The sequence below is a fragment of the Haliotis cracherodii genome, unplaced genomic scaffold (genome assembly GCF_022045235.1).
Source record: "Haliotis cracherodii isolate W230 unplaced genomic scaffold, xgHalCrac1.p SCAF_5, whole genome shotgun sequence".
Taxonomy (NCBI): domain Eukaryota; kingdom Metazoa; phylum Mollusca; class Gastropoda; order Lepetellida; family Haliotidae; genus Haliotis; species Haliotis cracherodii.
In genome coordinates, this window is record NW_027266308.1 from 50,157,910 (window position 1) to 50,180,308 (window position 22,399).

The window sequence follows — 22,399 nt, forward strand, 5'->3', positions numbered from 1 at the left end:
GTGAAATGGTGCCTTTTGATGTTTTGAGATTTTAGAAAAAAATATTTTTCGAGTTTCCATGGCAACGATTTTCACTTAGACTGAACATAAAGGTAGTGCTTCTTTCCGGAGCAGATCTTCTTTCCATGCACACAACCGGATATGGCATATTGGCGGGGGATATGAGTATTTCATGCTTGTTAATGTTAAAAGACTTCGATATGGTCTATCAGAATATAAACGTTCCTAACACGAACTTTCAAGTTAAGTTGGACGATGTGTCCCGGTTTGTCAGCACCATACATATACACGTCTTCGTGAAACGTACCAACGTGGCAGACCTGCATCACCTCGGGCTTTCCTCCCACACTGAGCTACCACGCCCTGATATAACTGGAATGTAACTCATTCACTTCACCTAATGCCAGATTAAAGAACAATTGACAAACACAGGCAGGATACATCGAAAGGCTTCAGCGGATATTTCATACCAACTAAAATGTAATAAACGCCAACGGGTCTCATAACAAAACATAAAGCCAAACACAATACGGGAACCATTCCTTATCAAAGTACGTTTGTGCTGGAAGTATATTTTTATACTGGAAAATGACTTCGAGACAACCGTAACTTCGACACAACTGATTTGACACACCAAAGGTTAAATAATGATGAATAAGGAAGGAATACCCAGTGGCCAAACTTTTATTCGAGACAACCGTAACGTCGACACATCAAAGTTCGACACACAGTGTTTAACAGGAATCATTCAGCAAAACTGTCAAATAGTGAGAGATATATATGAAAAGCTGACTGTCTCTTTAAGGAAACATCATTTACCGGAGTTATCATTGCTAGTAAAGTATATTGACCATGAAGACGTTGGGTGGGATTCGGTCAGTTCCTGTTCCATCAGTTGTAAGGAACATATCGCAACCTACACGTCTGTGCCATATCAAAGTATGGTTAATAAATGTGAACGGATGTATCGCTTCATGCGTTTTGACCTGTTGTAGCCTTACTTACTTGCTATGATATTTACAACGGGAAATAATAATAATAATAATAATAATAATAATAATAATTAAAGCTGCAAGCAGCAATGGCGGGCTCCAAGAAACACTGTGCCCAAACATCCCTGTTCGAATCCTCAAACGGTTTCCTTGAACCAAATCCGTCAAATGTAGGCACCACTTGCAGGGTATCGTCGCAAGGAAATTGGCGTGTGCCAGGGTGTCCAGGTCTGTTCTAAAACCATTTCCGACTTCGAACATGTTCGAATCCATAATAGGTTGGCTTGTTCCAACTCAAAAGATAGTCACCGGAAATCGCCGCTACGAAATTGGCGTGTTCCAGGGGTGTCCCAAATATAAATCAAATATTACCACCATGCGGTGTTACTTTTAGCATACAACCAATAACAATAAATTAGATGCATATTGCACACTAACTTCATGTAAACTTGCAATAGTTTCTGTGGAGAACCTTACAAAATGTCGTTGAAAAAATGATCAAAATCAAAATTCAATACGTCCGTAACTAAAAAAGAATTCCAAAATCGGCTATTAAAGTTTGATGTGTTATGTATGGAGACAATTATCAAAAAGTTTGAAAGCATTTCATGCTGTGGACTCGGAGTTGTTTGCGTTTAAAGACAGGTACCCAATAAACACTGCGGAAACCTTGAATCCATAATGGCTGCCAAACCACGAGACCAATGACCAAAGTCAAAGAACAAAAAATGTCAAGCAGCTCAAGCAGCAGATACATGCAAGGTTTCAAAGTAATCGGATAAGCGGTTGCTGAGCAATAGGGCGAAATACATCTTCAAAATATTCTGTTCTTTTAGTTATCTGCCCTTGGCTTTTGGGCCTACGGCCTTGGATTTTTGGCGGGCACTAGTACCCAAAGGTCCACATACACACACAAAATGTGAACAAAATCGAGCCAGTGGTTATTTTTCTAGCTCTGGTACAAAAATCAGCGGAATAATAATAATATTAAATCAAACGCTAACACTGGGACTCTTCAGCCTTTCGGCTTGGTGACTCTTTAACAGGCCGTAACTTCTTTGTCAGTTGGGCTCCAGTCAAACGGATTAGCGTTCTGCGTTCGTCCGGGCCCCGGGTTCCTGTCGCATTGCTGAGATAAAGTGCTAAATCTGTTTCCCACCTCGTTCATATATTCGAATCCTCAAAGGGTTTACCTGTACCAACGCCGTCAAATGTAAAGAACCTCTTGTGAGACATCACCACTACTAAATTGACCTGGGTGTCCCAGGATGTTTTAACCAATTTCCAACTTCGACCATGTTCGAATCCTGAAATGGTTTGTTAGTACAAACGCCATCAAATGTAATGAACCGCTTGTGAGACATCGCCACATGTGTCTTAGTGTGTTCTTAACCCATGTTTGACTTCGACCATGTTCGAATCCGCATATGGTTTGTTTGTACCAACGCCATCAAATGTAATGAACCGCTTGTGAGACATCACCACACGTGTCCCAGTGTGTTCTTAACCCATGTTTGACTTCGACCATGTTCGAATCCCCAAATGGTTTGCTTGTACCAACGCCATCAAATGTAAAGAACCTCTTGTGAGACATCACCTCTACTAAATTGACCTGGGTGTCCCAGGATGTTTTGACCAATTTCCAACTTCGACCATGTTCGAATCCTCAAATGGTTTGTTTGTTCAACCACCATCAAATGTAAGGAACCACTTGCAAGACATCGCCACATGTGTCCCAATGTGTTCTTAACCCATGTTTGACTTCGACCATGTTCGAATCCGCATATGGTTTGCTTGTACCAACGCCATCAAAAGATAGTCACCGTTTGCAGGACATTACCAAATTGGCGTGTGCCACAGTTTCCCAGAGTGTACTAAACCAATTTCCGACCTCGACCATATTCTAATCCGCAAATGGTTTGCTTTAAACAACGCCGTCAAAAATAAGGTACCCTAGCAATTGGCAATTGAGAAAAGAAGAATCAAGCCAGCCAGTCTGACCACCCAATCGGATTTGTCGCCTCCTGTGACAAGCATAGTTGCCTCTTGAGACAAGCATCGGTTGAAAAAGGCCAATTCTGATCCTGGTCGTCAAGGGTAGTACACACAATATTGAACAAGGCTGTGGAGAACGCTTGGATATCTGCAAAGCCAGTGAATGGGGGTGTATGGTAGATTTATGAGGCGCTTCCTTCAGTATTTGTACTCAAGTCTGATTTTTTTACTTAAATCAAATAATACCACACCAAGCAGTGGTGCTTGCAGTATGCAACCCAGCACAAAATGAGCTACATATTGTCTCAAAACTTCATGCAATCTTTCAATAGTTTCTGTTAAGAACCTTACAAGCTATGATCTTAAAGGTAAAATTTCGGTGAAAAAAATGATAAAAATCAAAATCCAATATGGCCGCAACTACAAAAGATATCGAAAAACGGCTATGCTGATTTGTTGTGTTCTGTATGGAGACAATTCTCAGAAAGTTTGAAAGCATTTCGTGCAGTGGATTCAGAGGAGATAGTATTTGAAGACAGGTACCCAATACACCCTTTGAAAACCTTGAATCCAATATGGTTGCCTAACCACGTGTCCAATGACCAAAGTCAAAGAACATAACATGTCAAGCAGCTCAAGCATCAGATACATGCAAGGTTTCAAAGTAAACGGACAAACGGTTGTGGAGCAACAGGGCAAAATATATCGTCAAAAAATACTTGTTTTTCAGTTATCTGCCCTTGGTCTTTGGGCCTATGGTCTTGGCTTTTTGGCGGGCACTAGTACCCAACGGTCTACAAACACGCACAAAATTTGAACAAAATCGAGCTAGTGGTTATTTTGCTAGGGCAGGTACAAAAATCGGCGGAATAATAAATAATAATAATAATAATAATAATAAATAATAATAATAATAATAATAAATCGAACGATTACAATAGGGCTCTACAGCCTTTCGGCTTGGAGCCCTAATAATTAAAAAAAAAAGTACAACGGGAAGTGCAAGATGACCCGCGCGATAGTATCACGAAAAGATAATAAGTTAGCTTTACCTTTAAACCTTGTTTCATTTGTTTCAGGTGAGCTACAGAACTACGTGGTTAATTTTGAATTACTATTAGCACCGTTTTCTAATGAAATTGTGAAAATTAATTAATTCATTAATATTGATTTTTCATGAACTATGAACAGAAGCGCAAAGTAAACTTTTCTAGGTGTTTATTCAAGAGTGAGTGAGTGAGTTGGGTTTAACGCCGCTTTTAACAGTATTCCAGTTATATCGCGGCGTGTCAACTTAATGTGAGAGGAGAGCCCGAAGTGATGCAGGTCTCAGACGTTTACCACTTCGGTGAAACCCAAGAGCACGGGTATGGTGCGGACAAACCTAGAAACATAATCGGGGCGAACCGGGATTCGAACCCACAATCAAAGGTTTCTTGCGTTCCCAAGGGACGCATTTATATTCAAGAACAGAACTACGTGTCGTCATCATGATAGACAAAAGCAGTGGCGATAGGTTAAAAAAAATATCACATTCAGCTTACTCCACAGATATCACTCTATTTATCAATCACACTTGATTACACAAGAGATCACATGAGCTGTAGTCTTTGGTCACGTGACCAACAAAACGCGGAGAAGAAACCAAGACTTATCTAAGCTGTCGGACTAATCATGACGGTCACATCAACCCTGATACTCGTAGGGCTTCTGTCAGGTAATAACGTCTTGTTTGTTTCCTTCATTGTAACATTGTAACGACACCCTGTGGGGATTCTCGGCTGGATCTGATCACCAGCAATCTATGCTGGTCGTCAGAGGTGAGTGAGTGAGTGAGTGAGTATGGTTTTACTCCGCTTTTAGCAATATTCCAGCAATATCACGGCGGGGACACCAGAAATGGGCTTCACACATTGTACCTATGTCGGGAATCGAACCCGGGTCTTCGGCGTGACGAGCGAACGCTTTAACCACTAGGCTACCCGACCGCCCCTCGTCAGAGGTGAGCGTATGGACCGGGGGTCAGGCTCGGTTGATAGCGTGTCATGATATCCCGACGTTGTGGATCGTTGCGCATAATATCAAACACTGGATTGTCTGATCCAGACTAATCGATTATTTACAGTCCGAAAGGGGTGCACGGGTGTCCCAGTCGTCTAAGGCGCCGCGATTCGCTGTGCTGTGTTGCGTCCCTTGGCACGCAAGACACCTATGATTACGGGTTCGAATCCCGGTTCGCCCCGATTATGTTTCTAGGTTTGTCCGCACCATACCAGTGCTCGTGGGTTTCACCGATGTGGTAAACGTCCTAGACCTGCATCACTTCGGGCTTTCCTCCCACATTAAGCTGACACACCGCGATATAACTGGAATAATGTTACAACCCAACTCACTCACTAAAGTCCGAAAACATATAGCTAGAATATTGCTATGTGCTGCATTTGCCCTGTAATCTGTAATCATGTGTGTGTTAATGTCAAGCATAGACTGTAGAGAGACTGTAGGGGTAAATTCGTAGTTCATATGTTGATGCTGTGTAATGTCGCACCAACCAATTGTCCAGCTATGTTACGGCCGCCTGTTTATAATCAAGTCTGTGTCAGACAAACAAAAGGTTGATATCACGACTAACGGTCTATGGCGTCTGGTAAGATGACAAGCAATCAAACCGTCACCGAACCTGACCACCTGATCCTTTTAGTCATTTTATATACAAATGATTTTTTTTAGTTAGATTGCATATACTACATTATCTGATATACATAAGCATTTATATTGCACACAAAAATGTGCATATTGTTGTTTCTTTTTAAAAAATGTGAAATTGTGTAAGCTATTCACCATGCACATCTATAAAATAGCATAGGTAACAGTGTTTGTTTGCTTCTCGCTCTGCACTGAGGTTTTCCGTCCTGTACATTTCTGTTAGCTTCATTTGCAGCCTAATGTTTTGCACCCGTAAAGATCCGGGGTAGAATAGGTCTTCAGCAACCCATGCTTGTCGTAAAGGCGACTATACATGTCGTAAGAAGCGGCTAACGGGATCGGGTGGTCAGGCTCGCTGACTTAGTTGGTGGATGTCATCGTATCCCCGTTGTGTGGATCGATGCTCATGATATCAATCACTGGATTGTCTGGCCCAGACTCGATTATTTACAGACGCTGTCATATAGCCGGAATATTGCGTAGTGCGGCGTTCAACAACAAACAAACATACCAATGCATATAAAAACATACGAGCACCGAGAGCCTGAGGCAGACATTCCCTATGTACATATATATACATATCTTTTTTTTTAGGATAAAAAGTTACTAAAATCCTTTAGTCGACAATATATATATTTGAACGCTTTTGAACAAACAAACATGCACACTTAAGTGGTAAGGTCTAATACCTGCATCACTTCGGGCTTTCCTTCCACATTAAGCTGCCAACCTGTAATAAAACTGAACTACTGTTCAGGCGACATTAAACAAAGCTCACTCTCTCATATGAAAACGGACCTCCAAAGGTCGTACACGTTTACCAGTGGTTGTTATACGGGCAAGGCGCGCGAGTAGGGTGCTGACGGATCAGCTGTCAGGAGACATCTAAGGGAGGCAACTCTTCATACCATTGGCCCATCAGTGAAACACATCTGGCCGCAGTCCCTGTAATAGTGATTATTTTACGACCTGCCGATTTCAGGCAGGTATCCCGTGGTACAGTTCGTCGTATCTCAGTGGGACCTCTTAAACCCTCTTGAACACTGTCACCATCGAGTTTTACTGATAATTAGATAATGTCAATCAGGTTTGAACTTGACACGTATTTCGCAAGCTTTGGAAGTTTAATATGCATATATCTAGAGATGACACGTTAATTAAATTTAAATAACAACAATAACAACAGTAACAATAATAATTATCATATCACATAAGGCCACAAGGTTGCGCTGAACTCAGTATCTCGTTTGCCCGCCCCGTTAGCAATCGCGGCTCTGCATCTCCTCGGCACTGACTTTATAAGTGTACGAATTCTGCCCTGCGGAATTCTGCACCATTCTGATTGTAACGCGTTGGCCAGTTATGGGAGTGTCTGCGGCGTGTTCTAACGTTGACGTACACGTCGATCGAGTTCATCCCAGAAGTGTTCGATTGGGTTGAGATCTGGAGATCTCGACGGCCAGGGCAAGTCGTTGATTTTGGCATTATGAAGGTAGTCTACCGTGACACGAGCTGTGTGCGGTGGAGCGTTGTACTGTTGAAACAGCTCCCTCTAGCGGTCAATGATTGGAAGACGGGGAGGTTGAAGAATTTGATTCATGCAGCGATTTGCTGTCAAATTTCCCTGAACCACAATCAAGTCAGATGTCGTGGTGTGGGATATGGCCCCCAACACCATGACACTACCACCACCGAAATTGCCGAATTGACGTACACAATGTGGGGCAAAACGACGACGACGATAAACACGTTGGTTTCCACCTCGCCCGTGAAGAAGAAATCGTGATTCGTCGCTAAACCGTACTCGTCTCCAGTTTCTCAAATTCCAAGGCTGTAAGGTATGGCACCAACGCAAGCGTCGCTGTCGATGGATCTGTTGCAAAACAGGGACGATAACTGGTCTTCTGGGTCGGATTCCAGCCTCGCGAAGATGGTTCCTGACAGTCTGGTCCGATATTCTCCTCAAACCAGAGATGCGTCCTGCAGTCTCCGTAGCTGCGGCATCGCGATGAGTAGTTGGAACAGTCGAATGTAGCGATCCTGTGCAGGGGTGGTAACTCTTGGTCGGCCGGTCGGCCGGTGGGCCGGTTCTCAGACGGACTGCAGTGGAATTGAACCGTGTGTAACGGTCCCAAAGGCGGCAAATGGTGCTGTGTTGGACGTTGAAGTGGCGTGCAACAGAAGATTGCGATTCCCCTCTTTGGATACGTCCTATGGCGATGCTCCGGTCGGCAGCGCTGAGTCTTGAATTACAAATTATTGGCTTATGCTTCCCTTTTTATAGCCACTACAACAAGTTACGAATGCCATAACCTGCACGTGCATTTTGTTTTACTGTTTTCATCCATGCCATTTTTGAACACGTGTGAAAACAATGCCATGTAAGACATTGCAAATCGACAATGGTTGCGTTTTGACGCACCGTTTATCGAATATCAGGCCACCAACATTTTCCAATAACATATATCCAATTTATATACCGGATTTTTTGTGTTGTCAGATTTAATGAACTACATACTACCTGTGCGTTTCCTTTTTTGAAGGGTGTATATTGTTACCACCCCGCTCCCAGTATAGTTTTATTGCAACGTGCAAGACAACAGCACAGTCATAACGGCGTCGTGTCCAGCTTAATTAGGAACTAATTTCAACAAACAGGGCTGTGAATTATGTACCGTCCAAAATGATTCTTAATCGCTACAGAAATATGCAAGTTATTGGAATATTGAGATTCCGTTACCATTCTACAGGCACATGTATCTGCTTTCTAGCATGTGCTATTCACGAACTGTGTGTTTGTTTGTTGTTTAGCGCTGCACTCAGCTGTTTTCCAGCTATATGACGGCTGTCTGTAAATAATCGAGTCTGGACCAGACAATCCAGTGATTGATATCATGAGCATCGACCCACGCAACTGGGCTTCGACGGCATGCATCAACCGTCGCTAGTCGCCTCTTACAAGCATGGGTTGCTTAAGACGTATTCTACCCCGGGTCTTCACGGATAATAGGTATAGGCATAATAAGGTGTAGTGAAATGGGTTAAAGATAAATGCACTTATAATATGAGAAATGTGTGTGTGGCTGCTTGTACATGTCCGGTCTTATAGTGCTAGCCCACTGTAAATAGTCTGGACCAGACAATGCAGTGATCAATACTGTGAGCGCCTGTCCAACCAAATCATCGAAATTGACAACCGATCCTTTAACGACCAGCACCAGCTCTAACTTGGAATCCACAAGAGTAGGCAATGCACTGAATACACCCGACACTAACGTTTCACTAAGCGACTTAAAACTTTTGTTTAAAGCTTTACAGTTGAAATTATTCTGCAAAATATTATTATACTTTTCTCTACTTTTTCCTTCAGTATGTTTGACTATTCCAGCGTGTCACGGCAGCTATGACGACTACAGGGCGTGGCTCTCCCAGGCTGCCAACAACGTCACCCCACAGAGAGACTATAATAAACACCTACATCTCTTCAGGGATGACATGCCGGTAATACGCCCGGTAACTACGACTACGACGACTACTACGACTACAACGACTACTATGACTACTACTGAGACTACTACTATATATAATGCTCATTTATCATCATCATCATCATCATCATCCCCATATAAGAGTTGATCGTGCATATTGCACTGAAAGAATGCGTGTTCAATATTACCCCGACAACTAAACACATAAGGTTGTTATTAAACTATTGAGGCCATTGAATCAGTCAGTCCGTTTAACACAATCACTGTGGCGAAATCTATGTATGTGTAGAATACGCATGCTTACTGGACAACCGTAGAAACAGCATCGGCCCCTGAATATCAAACGATCACCGGTGACAAAGGACAAGGATGTATCTTTCAAACCATCCGTTCTGAAATTTAACGATCTAGGGTCAACATTAAACATATCCGGTTGCACGAGGAAGTATGGTTTGAGGATAGACAAGTATGTTGTACTATATTGGATCAACCTTCGGGTTCCCTCGGAATACTGCTGCGCTATTTTATGTCCATGACAGATTGTAGTTTCCGCGGATACACGCATGTACATTGTATGAATGGTTGGTGTTGACAGTTACGGAGGGTTGACATAAAGTGCCCAGTGCTAACGTGGCGTGTTTCTGTTTGCAGGATGATGGCCACTTTCATGGTACTCCATTTCCCTGTACTATCTACCCGCCGTCACCAACTACACCAGTATCAGGTAGGTACTATCTACCCGCCGTCACTAACTATACCCGTATCAGGTAGGTACTATCTACCCGCCGTCACCAACTACACCCGTATCAGGTAGGTGCATCTACCCGTCGTCACCAACTACACCCGTATCAGGTATGTACATCTACCCGACGGCGCCAACTACACCCGCATCAGGTAGGTACTATCTACACGCCGTCACCAACTACACCTGTATCATGTAGGTACATCTACCCGCCGTCACCAACTACACCAGTATCAGGTATGTACATCTACCTGCCGTCACCAACTACACCCGTATCAGGTAGGTACTATCTACCCGCCGTCACCAACTACACCCGTATCATGTAGGTACTATCTACCCGCCGCCACCAACTTCACCCGTATCAGGTATGTACATCTACCCGCCGTCACCAACTACACCCGTATCAGGTATGTACATCTACCCGCCGTCACTAACTACACCCGTATCAGGTATGTACATTTACCCGCCGTCACCAACTACACCCGTATCAGATAGGTACTATCTACCCTCCGTCACTAACTACACCGGCATCAGGAACGTACATCTACCCGTCGTCACCAACTACACCGGCATCAGGTAGGTACATCTACCCGCCGTCACCAACTACACCCGTATCATGCATGTACATCTACCCGCCGTCACCAACTACACCCGTATCAGGTATGTACATCTACCCGCCGTCACCAACTACACCCGTATCATGTAGGTACATCTACCCGCCGTCACCAACTACACCGGCATCAGGTATGTACATCTACCCGCCGTCACCAACTACACCCGTATCAGGTATGTACATCTACCCGGCGTCACCAACTACACCCGTATCATGTATGTACATCTACCCGCCGCCACCAACTACACCCGTATCATGTATGTACATCTACCCGCCGTCACCAACTACACCGGCATCAGGTAGGTACATCTACCCGCCGTCACCAACTACACCCGTATCAGGTATGTACATCTACCCACCGTCACCAACTACACCCGTATCATGTAGGTACATCTACCCGCCGTCACCAACTACACCGGCATCGGGTAGGTACATCTACCTGCCGTCACCAACTACACCCGTATCATGTAGGTACATCTACCCGCCGTCACCAACTACACCCGTATCATGTAGGTACATCTACCCGTCGTCACCAACTACACCCGTATCAGGTATGTACATCTACCCGCCGTCACCAACTACACCGGCATCAAGTATGTACATCCACCCGCCGTCACCAACTACACCCGTATCATGTAGGTACATCTACCCGCCGTCACCAACTATACCCGTATCATGTAGGTACATCCACCCGCCGTCACCAACTACACCGGCATCTTGTAGGTTCTATCTACCCGTCGTCACCAACTACACCGGCATCAGGTAGGTACCATCTACCCGTCGTCACCAACTACACTCGTAGCAGATAGGTACGAAAACCCGCCGTCACTAACTTCACCCGTATCATGTATGTACATCTACCCGCCGTCACCAACTACACCGGCATCAGGTATGTACATCTACCCGCCGCCACCAACTACACCAGTATCAGGTAGGTACTATCTACCCGTCGTCACTAACTACGCCGTATCAGATAGGTGCCGTATACCTGTCACTAACTACGCCCTATCAGGTACAGAAACCACGACGAAACCTCAGGATTGTTTGTTGCACACAATGGTCTATACATTGCACATTAGAGCTGCACCAACTGCAACAACAACATGCTCCTCTCCATCCCTTCCATCATATCGACCATGTGTTGCAGTTCACCGCTTGAGGCCCGGCGACATCCAGGTAGTGGCAGCGATGGGGGACTCCATCACAGTAAGTCTAACAAGTTTGATAGTTCCGTGCGGTCAGATGAGACAACCTTATGGTATCTCGCTGCAAACTAATCTTCCTAATGGAACCCGTCACGACATGGCTGAAATATTGCCGATGTGACGTTAAATATTAACTCACTCACTCCTAATGGAACCTTATTTCACTTGCAGGCCGGAAATGGCATCACAGCGACAACGATCATGGACATGCGCAGACAGGACCGTGGCCTTTCATGGAGGTTGTTACTTATATTAAACGCCAATGAAACGAGACAAATCTTGCATATATTTCGTATGCATTATCCTGGAAGTAGAATGATCTCTTGAATTACAAGAAAACACATTTAAGGTTTTAACCTTCATTGTATTTTTTTTTGCAGCATCGGCGGAGATGGCGAATACCGCCAACAGCCAACAATCCCAAGTAAGATGTCATAATCTTTAACTCCTTCGATTTGAGAAAAAATGAAAACCAAATATATTGATACGATTATTCAAAATAGTTAATGTTTTTTTTTTTCATAAAAGCCTTTCAATGTTCAACCTTGATTTCTTTTCCATTGATCTACATTATTATAACATGTAGATATGTTGAAGAAATACAACCCCTGGCTGAGAGGATTCGCTCTTAAAAGTGGCAACGTGTGGAGTAAGAATGCTCATCTTGATGTAGCTGAACCAGGGGCAGAATCCGTGTAAGGAGTTTGCTTGAGGACAATATTGTTTCATTGTGCTTTCGTACGAAGGTTGATCGATAAGGTCTGAGCCTCACATATAATAGAAAAACTTGACCTAAAGACATAAAAATGATATATTTTTCGACATAAACCCCTTCCACATTAATACACTTTTGGCAACGATGTTGGAGCGGTCGTATCCCAGTTTCGTAGACGTTCTTCTCCTAGCTGGCCAACAGGCTAACCACAGGTGCCATGACGTCATCGTTCGAGTCTAAATGGGTTCCAGCTAGATCTTTCTTCATATTCAAGATCAGATAGACGTCTGAAGGAGAAGATGGCGGGTGCTGAAGGAGTTCAAAACCTCACCTCATCCATACTCACAAATCATTGCAACAACCTTTTCCGGATCAGCTTCAAACAGAGATACATTATCACGAGTTATGTTATGTCTAGGGCGTTTTTGATCAGATATCAGAAGCTTTGGAGCCCAGAGTTGAAACTTTCTTCATTACCAAAGTTCCTGCGATAATGCAATGTACTCCCTCCTAGGAAATACCCACTGAACTAACAATATAACGATCAGTCATCAGTCATGGATTCTCTGGATCATTTCTGGTGTTGTTGACGTGAAAGTCCTTCCGGCGGTCGTCTTCAAGGCTCTCCCTCCAATGCTTAAACTTCTGAATCATTTCTGGTGTTGTTGACGTGAAATTCCTTCCGGCGGTCGTCTTCAAGGCTCTCCCTCCAATGCTTAAACTTCTGAATCATTTCTGGTGTTGTTGACGTGAAAGTTCTTCCGGCGGTCGTCTTCAAGGCTCTCCCTCCAATGCTTAAACTTCTGGATCATTTCTGGTGTTGTTGACGTGAAAGTTCTTCCGGCGGTCGTCTTCAAGGCTCTCCCTCCAATGCTTAAACTTCTGGATCATTCTGGTGTTGTTGACGTGAAAGTCCTTCCGGCGGTCGTCTTCACGGCTCTCCCTCCAATGCTTAAACTTCTGGATCATTTCTGGTGTTGTTGACGTGAAAGTTCTTCCGGCGGTCGTCTTCAAGGCTCTCCCTCCAATGCTTAAACTTCTGGATCATTCTGGTGTTGTTGACGTGAAAGTTCTTCCGGCGGTCGTCTTCAAGGCTCTCCCTCCAATGCTTAAACTTCTGGATCATTCTGGTGTTGTTGACGTGAAAGTTCTTCCGGCGGTCGTCTTCACGGCTCTCCCTCCAATGCTTAAACTTCTGGATCATTTCTGGTGTTGTTGACGTGAAAGTCCTTCCGGCGGTCGTCTCAACGGCTCTCCCTCCAATGCTTAAACTTCTGGATCATTTCTGGTGTTGTTGACGTGAAAGTCCTTCCGGCGGTCGTCTTCAAGGCTCTCCCTCCAATGCTTAAACTTCTGGATCATTTCTGGTGTTGTTGACGTGAAAGTCCTTCCGGCGGTCGTCTTCAAGGCTCTCCCTCCAATGCTTAAACTCTCCCCCACCTTTTTACGGTGGCATAGGAAGGGACACCCTCCCCTCGTGCTGTACTTATATTGTCATTGCTGACTTTTGAAATTTAGCCCTTATTCTGCAAGTACTTGATCACTACACGTTCCCCAAGGCTGTCCATTTTCCAAAACAAAGGTCCCGGCCTTTTTTTACTGACTTGTCATAGCAAAATATCTGACACAAGTTTTTTACATATGTACCTCCATGACATCATGTAATGTCCACAACAACAGATTTCACTATTACGCAGTTTCTCCTATGTGCGGCCCAGAACGTATCAATCAACTCTCGTAGTTCTCAATGTGTATCCAGCAATACAAATACAACTGGACGGGCGAAAATAATAAAATCCGAGGCCCTTACCATCCCGAGCGAAATGTTTTAGTAACAAATCTGAAAGTATTGATGTCATCATTTAACATTAAAATACACAGACCAGTAACAATGGAAGATAATGTTGCTATGTGAAATAGAACTCGAAATCGGATTAATAAATTGTCGAAGATAAAACATTTGTAACACCAAAAATAGTTTAAAATGCACATTTATTAATTTTACTTCCGCCTTCACCTCAGTGGTTCATTACATTGTGTTTCTTTTAAGTCTCATCTTTGGAAATGGTCGCTTGTTTATTGTGGTGTTTAAGATCAGTTCCTTATTGAACTAAACCATGTTCTGCAGTGCCATGGTCAAACAGGCAGAGTTGTTGATAAAGAGGATGAAGACAGAAATAGGTGTAGACTTTAGAAACGACTGGAAACTTATTACCATCTTCATCGGGGGTGATGACTTGTGCGACTATTGCAAAGACATGGTGAGTAGACGGAAATCAGTTTCATGAGATTTGAGGTGAGGTGAAATGGGGTTTAACGTCGCGTCCAAGATTATTGCACTTATTTAGCGACGTGTGTGTGTGTGTGTGTGTGTGTGTGTGTGCGTGTGTGCGTGTGTGTACAATTTAAATATACATAAGTATAATATATAAGTGTAAACACTTACCAGATGCTACTGTCAGAGACAGCATTGAGAAACACAGGTACACCGCCGCGTTGGCCATGTTGGGATGTCGTTACTGTGGGCGCGGATGTTGATAAGAGGTTTATCACGTATATCATGTTATCATAAGAGCCCGTTTGATGAGGCCCTTCTTATGTGATTCTAGAAAAGATTACATGCATCATATAGAAACTTCACTTGATTAATTGTGATTAGGTTAGTTGTTAAATCTTCACTGTGTTCACCCCAAGATATTATTTCTTAGAAAGCGTTAGAATCTTAGAAGTCTTTTTCTTTTTGTTATGTCTGTTATTTTGCTGTCATTATTCACCTGGGAATACTGGGTATGATTGGTATACTTAAGACCTTTGACAAGTTACAAGCTCAACACAACATCCTCACACTCGCACACCCTACCCCAATACAACCCAAACCCACAACCCTTCCCCAATACAACCCAAACCCACAACCCTTTCCTTATATAACCCAAACCCACAACCCTTCCCTTATATAACCCAAACCTACATCCCTTCCCCAGTACAACCCAAACCCACAACCCTTCCCCTATATAACCCAAACCCACAACCCATCCCCAATACAACCCAAACCCAAAACCCATCCCCAATACAACCCAAACCCACAACCCATCCCTAATACAACCCAAACCGACATCCCTTCCCCAATACAACCCAAACCCACAACCCATCCCCAATACAACCAAAACCCACAACAGTTTCCCCAATACAATCCAAACCCACAACCCACCCCCAATACAATCCAAACCCCCAACCCTTCCCCAATACAACCCAAACTCACACACCCGTCCCTAATGCAAAGGGGGGCACGGGTGGCCCAGTCGTCTAAGGCGCCGCAATTCGCTGTGCAGGGTTGCGTCCCTTGGGCACGCCAGAAACCCGATTATGTTTCTAGGTTTGTCAGCACCATACCTGTGCTCGTAGGTTTCACCGAAGTGGTAAACATCTGTGACCTGCATCACTTCGGGCTTTCCCCCCACATTAAGCTGACACGCCGCGATATAACTGGAATACTGTTAAAGGCGGCGTTAAACCAAACTCACTCACTCTCTCACTCCCTAATGCAATGCTATTTTCGTTTTAACGAACAGGAGATTTCAAAGAACAAAAAGTTAATTCATTGTGGCCTTAGTTCTGTTCAAATCACACGCTGATGTCTTCTCCTGTAGCGGCACAACAACGCCAGCAACTACGTCCAACGTGTACAGCAGGCCCTCGACATCCTCCACGCCGGCATCCCCCGCGCCTTCGTCAACCTGGTGGAGGTGAACCACGTGGACGTGATGCAGGGGCTGAACGTCGGCCATATCTGCTCTATAGTTCACCAGTAAGCTCCATCCAGATCCAGGGACCAAGCTTAGTGGACAACCAAGCTGGTTTGAAAGGGGTTGGGGTTGGGGTTGGGGTTAGGGGTTAGGGGTTAGTGGTGGGGGTGGGGGTGGTGGAGAGGTTTCTGTGTGTGCGTGCGTTCGCGCGAGCGCACGTGTTTCCAGTGTAGTGGGCAGCCAAGTTGGTTTAAGTTCGGTCTATGTCCAGACGTTTTAGTAAGTGATTTGCCTTTGCATGTGTTTGTGACGGATGCCACCAGTTGGACAAGATACGTTCACCCTTTCGCGAACACCTGTTATCATCACTATTTGATACTGATTCATAAACACATGCTTGTGATATAGTCGAAATCGTACGATGGACGCTGTTTTTTTTGCAGAGATTTCTTATCTTTGTATAAATGGTTTTGTCGCTATATTTTGTCAAACTGAGACCGTGTATGTCTGTCATATTGAACAAAATATGTTTTAATCGTGTCGTTTTGAGTTTTGTGTGAAACTGTACGCTCTTTGCATGGTGAGAAGTACATTTATTGTTTAAACTATGGTTTGTATCAACTATTTGGCCTTATTACAGCCATGGATATTTCATGTTGAAATTGGCGCTGGGACGGTGAGCTTAAAACGCAATAGACATGACGTGACTGATATCATCTATGAACATCGATAGGCACGACATCCAGCAACACCTACGACATCGACCTGTGTTTCCGTGTACAGGTTGTACTGTCCGTGTGGCGCCTATCCCCGGAACGACGAGGACGTCCTGCTGCTACACCAGGCTGCCGACGACTACAACGACGGCCTGGAGAAGCTGGTGAACAGTGGGAGATACGACGACAGGGACGACTTTACAGTTGTCCTACAGCCGTTCTTCAGAGACACCAAGCTACCTATGAAAGTATGGTAACCATTTCGTACTACTACTACTAGTACTACTACTACTACTACTAGTACTACTACTACTACTACTATTCCGGGATAGAATAGGTCTTCAGCAACCCATACTTGTCGTAAAAGGCGATGTTCATGATATTAATCACTGGATTGTCTGGTCCAGACTGGATTATTTACAGACCGCCGTCATATAGCTGGAATATTACTGAGTGCCGCGTTAAACAACCAACAACCAACCAACCAACTACTACTCCTACTGCTGCTGCTGCTGCTTCTTCTACTTTTACACGACCGCCTCCGTGGTTTAGTGGTAGAGCGTCCGCCCGGGGAGCGACAGGTCCTGGGTTCGATCCCCAGCCGCGTCATATCAAAAGACGCTAAAAGATTGTACTTGTTACCCTTTCTGGCGCTCGGCATTAAGGGGCTAAAACAAGGAATTGTCGGCTCGGAGTCAGTATACTGTGTCTGAGTGGGGTATTCATGTTAAACTGCGGCGTGGTATCTCAGTAGGCTAGCACTATCAATCGGCAATCATATAAGTGAAATAATCTTGGATGCACCGTTAAATTCCATTTCACTACCACCCCTACTTATTATGATATTATTTTTATTATTATATAAAGTCATAAGTATTTAATTAAACTCTCCTTTAATTTTCAGGAGAACAAACCAGACTTGTCCTACTTTTCGCCGGATTGTTTTCATTTTAGTCGGAAAGGTCATGCCATTGCTGCCACATCGCTCTGGAATAACATGGTACGTGTTGGTGTGTACTTTTAAGCAGGGACTTTCATTTTGATTTCAAGAAGTCGTACATCATTAAAACATTTGAAATATTAGAGTAGAAATTATCAGACATCTTGACATTTTACTTTCTTACAGTGCCAGTTTTGGACTTCTGGTATGTTCAGATACTTAGGAATGGCTAAAATTAGTGAAAAAAGGCCGATTTTATCAACGTTATGAGATAATCTAACTATGAGCTAGTCCAACAAGATGAATTGTTTACCATATTTTTGTACTGTCGTTTTCTCAGTCTTGTCTACACATTAGCCTTGTCCGTATATTTACTGTTATTACAAATAGAGAATCTCACCCGAGTGTCTTTTGATATCAAATGAGTTGATAAAAGTGGAAAAACTCCGAGGCTTGCCGAGGATTTTTTCCACATTTATCAACGAGAGAATAATTTCAACATATTTCTTAACTTCTTCTAATATTGAGGGAAAAGGGGCCCATATGCCGCCTTGTCATTCATAATCCCAGGAAGTGATATTCAACTTTTGAATTTTGATTTTGGAATAACAAATTGATACATCGAATTGAAACTAAAGGTTTCCTCGGAGTATGACAGGGAGTTGAATGTGTGTATTTGTGTTATTATCAGATCCAGCCTGTTGGGTACAAAAAAACCTCTGTAGTTCCCGGGGAAACCCTGGAGTGCCCAAGTGAGGTAAGGGCGTAGTTTTATTACCAAGCCTTATCATATTCAACGTGTCCTTGGGAATAAATACATCCATGTGGAGTATCGAGGCAAAGGAGTTAACTGACCGTGAAAATCCAGGTTTTACCCTTGCCTAACTAGGCTGGATTTATGGAGTTATATTCTGGCTCGACTAATGAGTCCGCGCATAGTCAAATCAAAACCGCGTAACGAAATCGATATCCGCTTCGTAAATTGCCGTGCAGATTTCGGTCGATTGCAGGATGTGGAAAGTATTTGTACCGCCAACTCGACCTCAACAGATATTTTCCAAATCTTCTCATGTTTTAAATCAATGTGCTCAGGTGATGTGATGCACTTCGCTAAGTAAGACTCGTTTTATTACAATATAGATTTTGATTATCGATCATATCGTCTTCACTGGGCGCCGCCATTTTTTTTTTATGCAAATACAAGTGATAAGAGAGGTAGAATCTAATTGGTCAATGGGAGGGTCATAAGGGAGATAACTCGTTATAGCCACTGGTGGCGCTACGGTCGAGCCCTGAAATTCCATCCTAGTTCGGCCAGGGTGGAAAGTGGACTTTAAGAGTCAGTTAACTCCCTTGCCTCGTGGAAATGATCCACACCCAAATGTTGCAAAAATGGCGAAAATAATATTAAAATCATTCATAATGTCACTTTATGAACTTACCCCTAAACAGATTAAATATATTGTTATACATATATTTTGCATAGGTCGCAAAAATCACTGTTGCGTCCCTTAGGATCGGAAGTTAGCATCACAGTTTCGTCCTGGTTTATGATCCTTTGTTTATCAGCAACATCATCGTGTTCGTGGTTTTCTTCAAAGCCTAACAGCTGCATCACGTCCGGCTCTCTTCAAGCTGACACACTGTGATATTGGTGAATTGGAACGCAGCCGGGTAAAAACCAACTCGGTCAAGCACATACACGTTTTGTGTATGAATCAGATCCGAATAAAAACTTCTTTCTACCTGTGACGTACGGGGCGGTGGGGCAGCCTGGTGGTTAAAGCGTTCGCTCATCACGCCGAAATCCGGGTTCGATTCCCCACATGGGTACAATGTGTGAAGCCCATTTCTGGTGTCCCCGGTCGTGATATTGCTGGAATATTGCTAAAAGTGACGTAACATACAACTCACTCACTCCTGTGACGTACAAGTAATTTCTCTTCCAGCTGAACCCATACTTCTTCACGAACAAGAACAGTGTTAATTATCAAAGGTAAGAATGTGTGTTTAAATGTGTACAATACAGAAGTCTAATGAAAATTTATATGCACATATCAGCATGGACCAAGAGAGCTGTGAAGATTGTCTGCATCCGTTACCTGAGACATGAGACCCGTGAAGATCCGGGAAAGAATAGGTCTTCAGCAACCCATGCTTGCCGTAAAATGTGACTCTGCTTGTCGTAAAAGGCGACTAACGGGATCGGGTGGTCAGGCTCGCTGACTTGGTTGATGCATGTCATTGATCCCAATTGCTTGGATCGATGCTCATGATGTCAATCCCTGGATTGTCTGGTCCAGACACGATTATTTACAGACCGCCGTCATATATCTGGAATATTGCTGACTGCGGCGTTAAAAACAACAAACAAACAAACAAACAAACAAACAAACAAACAAAATATCCTAACTTGTCATCGGTACATGTTATCGGGCCATGAACAATTGCAGTGCATTCATATAATCATGTCGGAGGTTGAACAGTCGTTACACCTCTAACCATATCCATGTATGTCAATGTACAAGTCAGTTTATCTGTATAAAGTCACTTTGTATTTCAGACGTGATGCTGACGGTTACAGATTCTTGCTGCGTATATCAATTGGGTTATGACGAAAGTCTGATGTCCTGACAGAGTCATCGGTTGATGGAGACTGACACACAATGTATATCTGTATCAGATAACACGTATAATGGTTCGATGGTTATACAAGCACAGTTACTTGCATGGTCGGTGCCTTTTGGGTAATTTAGAAGAAAGACCGTTCGTCATAGAAAATTCAAGATTGACGCTAATGTCCGTTTCTAATTTCCATTCTTTGCCGATAAGTTAATGATTATGTGTTTAGTTTTACTGTTTTAATGTGTTTTTAAATGCTTGTCCCGTTGCCGAATCTAGTTCTATTATGAAATGATCTGAAATTACTGAAAACCGTAGACGGACAGCATATGTCTAGATGCGGGAACCGCATCTCTAAGCTGCTTCTATAAACACTGTTGATTTTGACTTGTCGCCACGTAGTGTTTTCCAAATAGATTCCCATTCGGAACAACCCTGCCGCCATGTCCGTGAATCGTAACTCCACGAAAACTGAATCACAGTTCGCTTCCGAAAACACTTGCCTTTTAATATGTTTACTTCTATTTTCGATCATGCAACTTTATATGTATTTGTAGCGTTGTTATCAAGAGGGCGCGAACAACTGATGCAAATTATTTAAGGGTCCGGTTTTCTACTCGATGAGTAAATTATGTTGCACGATTAAAAATATAAGTACAGTAAAGTACGGTTATAACGAACTCAAGGGGACTACTAATTTTAGTTCGTTATAACCGTAGTTCGTTATAAGTATATATACAGCATAACTACAGCAAATAGTCGGGACCAAAAAAGTAAGTTCGTTATATCCGTCAGTTCGTTATAAGCGTGTTCGTTATAACCGTAGTTTACTGTACTCCTATTATAATTTCGCATTTGTCGTTATATCACAGTGCATGGACTTTGTTGAAGTTTATGTAGTGCGATGCAGATTTGGATCGGAGATCTAGGAGGAAGACACTACGGGGCAGCCCTAAGCTCCGTGTAGCGACAAAATCATCGTCAAAATCTTTTGTCCCAAGAGAGCAACGCAGAGATAGGTTACGTTAGCTACCATTTGCAGTTTAAACGCGTCTCATGTTACACATAGATCAATATAAAACTCATAACACCCATTCGGCACCACTCGCCCCTTTCCGTTGCAAGAAGAGTATTCGGCTTGTCCCGGAATAACACGAGTTGGTCACGAATGTAATCATTCGTGACCAACTCGTGTTATTCCGGGACAAGCCGAATAGCGACTCGTGCCCCTCTCGTGGCCATTTTTGTGACCGGGTTCCGTCTTAGCGTAAACGGGCATACCTAAAACAATTGTCAACTCGTTGTGTAATGGTTCAGTTTTATTTCCCATATATTATATATATTTTAGATGCAATTTAAAGCACATCGGGACATGCGGAATTATATATGATTGAACACATTTAACTGTGTCTTGGGTATATTTTTAGATGCAAGACATATGTAAAATCAAAAATTATTTCTGAGGGATTCTTTGACGAAGAACTTGAAATCATACGCGCATTCTGATTGGTTTGTCGTATTTTCGCACATAACATTCATCGATAGGGGGACGAGTCTTCTTGCAGGTTACGGAAAGGGGCGAGTGGTGACGAATGGAATGTAATAACACCACAAATTATGAAGACAAATTGCATCCATCCATCCACGTTTACAATTAATGTTGGAGGAAAAGATTTGGTCCTACATGTTCACAACTGTTGCAATACTTTGAGATCAACATTAAGCCGGCTTTATGTGTGAAACCGGCAAACAGATATACACTTCCGGGCAAAAGAAAGTATACACTTGAAAATTTGATTTGGTCCAAAAGTTACAAACGTTATCAAAACGTTACAAGGCTTAAAACAGCAACCGAAACACTGCACGGTACAAAACACAACTATGATACCCGTATCAAATACATCACCACCTAAGAACCATGT

At 43.3% G+C, this 22,399-nt stretch overlaps 1 protein-coding gene across 1 annotated transcript; it reads left to right on the top strand.

The window, feature by feature from the left end:
- The first annotated feature begins 4,661 nt into the window (after nt 1–4,661).
- On the top strand, nt 4,662–21,646 carry LOC139443730 (phospholipase B1, membrane-associated-like). Its single transcript, XM_071224659.1, has 14 exons — nt 4,662–4,704; nt 9,082–9,194; nt 9,833–9,905; nt 11,684–11,742; nt 11,913–11,980; nt 12,122–12,165; nt 12,328–12,436; nt 14,585–14,717; nt 16,104–16,261; nt 16,983–17,163; nt 17,820–17,915; nt 18,547–18,612; nt 19,805–19,851; nt 20,419–21,646. Exons 1-14 carry the CDS (start codon nt 4,662–4,664, stop codon nt 20,468–20,470), a joined length of 1,242 nt encoding a protein of 413 aa, XP_071080760.1. The 3' UTR covers nt 20,471–21,646.
- Nucleotides 21,647–22,399: the final 753 nt, after the last annotated feature.

Bases quoted from the DNA above. Each gene is read 5' to 3' on its own strand.
- LOC139443730 (XM_071224659.1), top strand. From the start codon at position 4,662: ATGACGGTCACATCAACCCTGATACTCGTAGGGCTTCTGTCAG. The intron at 11,981-12,121 runs GTTGTTACTTAT...TTTTTTTTGCAG, and splicing joins GACCGTGGCCTTTCATGGAG to CATCGGCGGAGATGGCGAAT. The intron at 18,613-19,804 runs GTAAGGGCGTAG...TTTCTCTTCCAG, and splicing joins CCCTGGAGTGCCCAAGTGAG to CTGAACCCATACTTCTTCAC.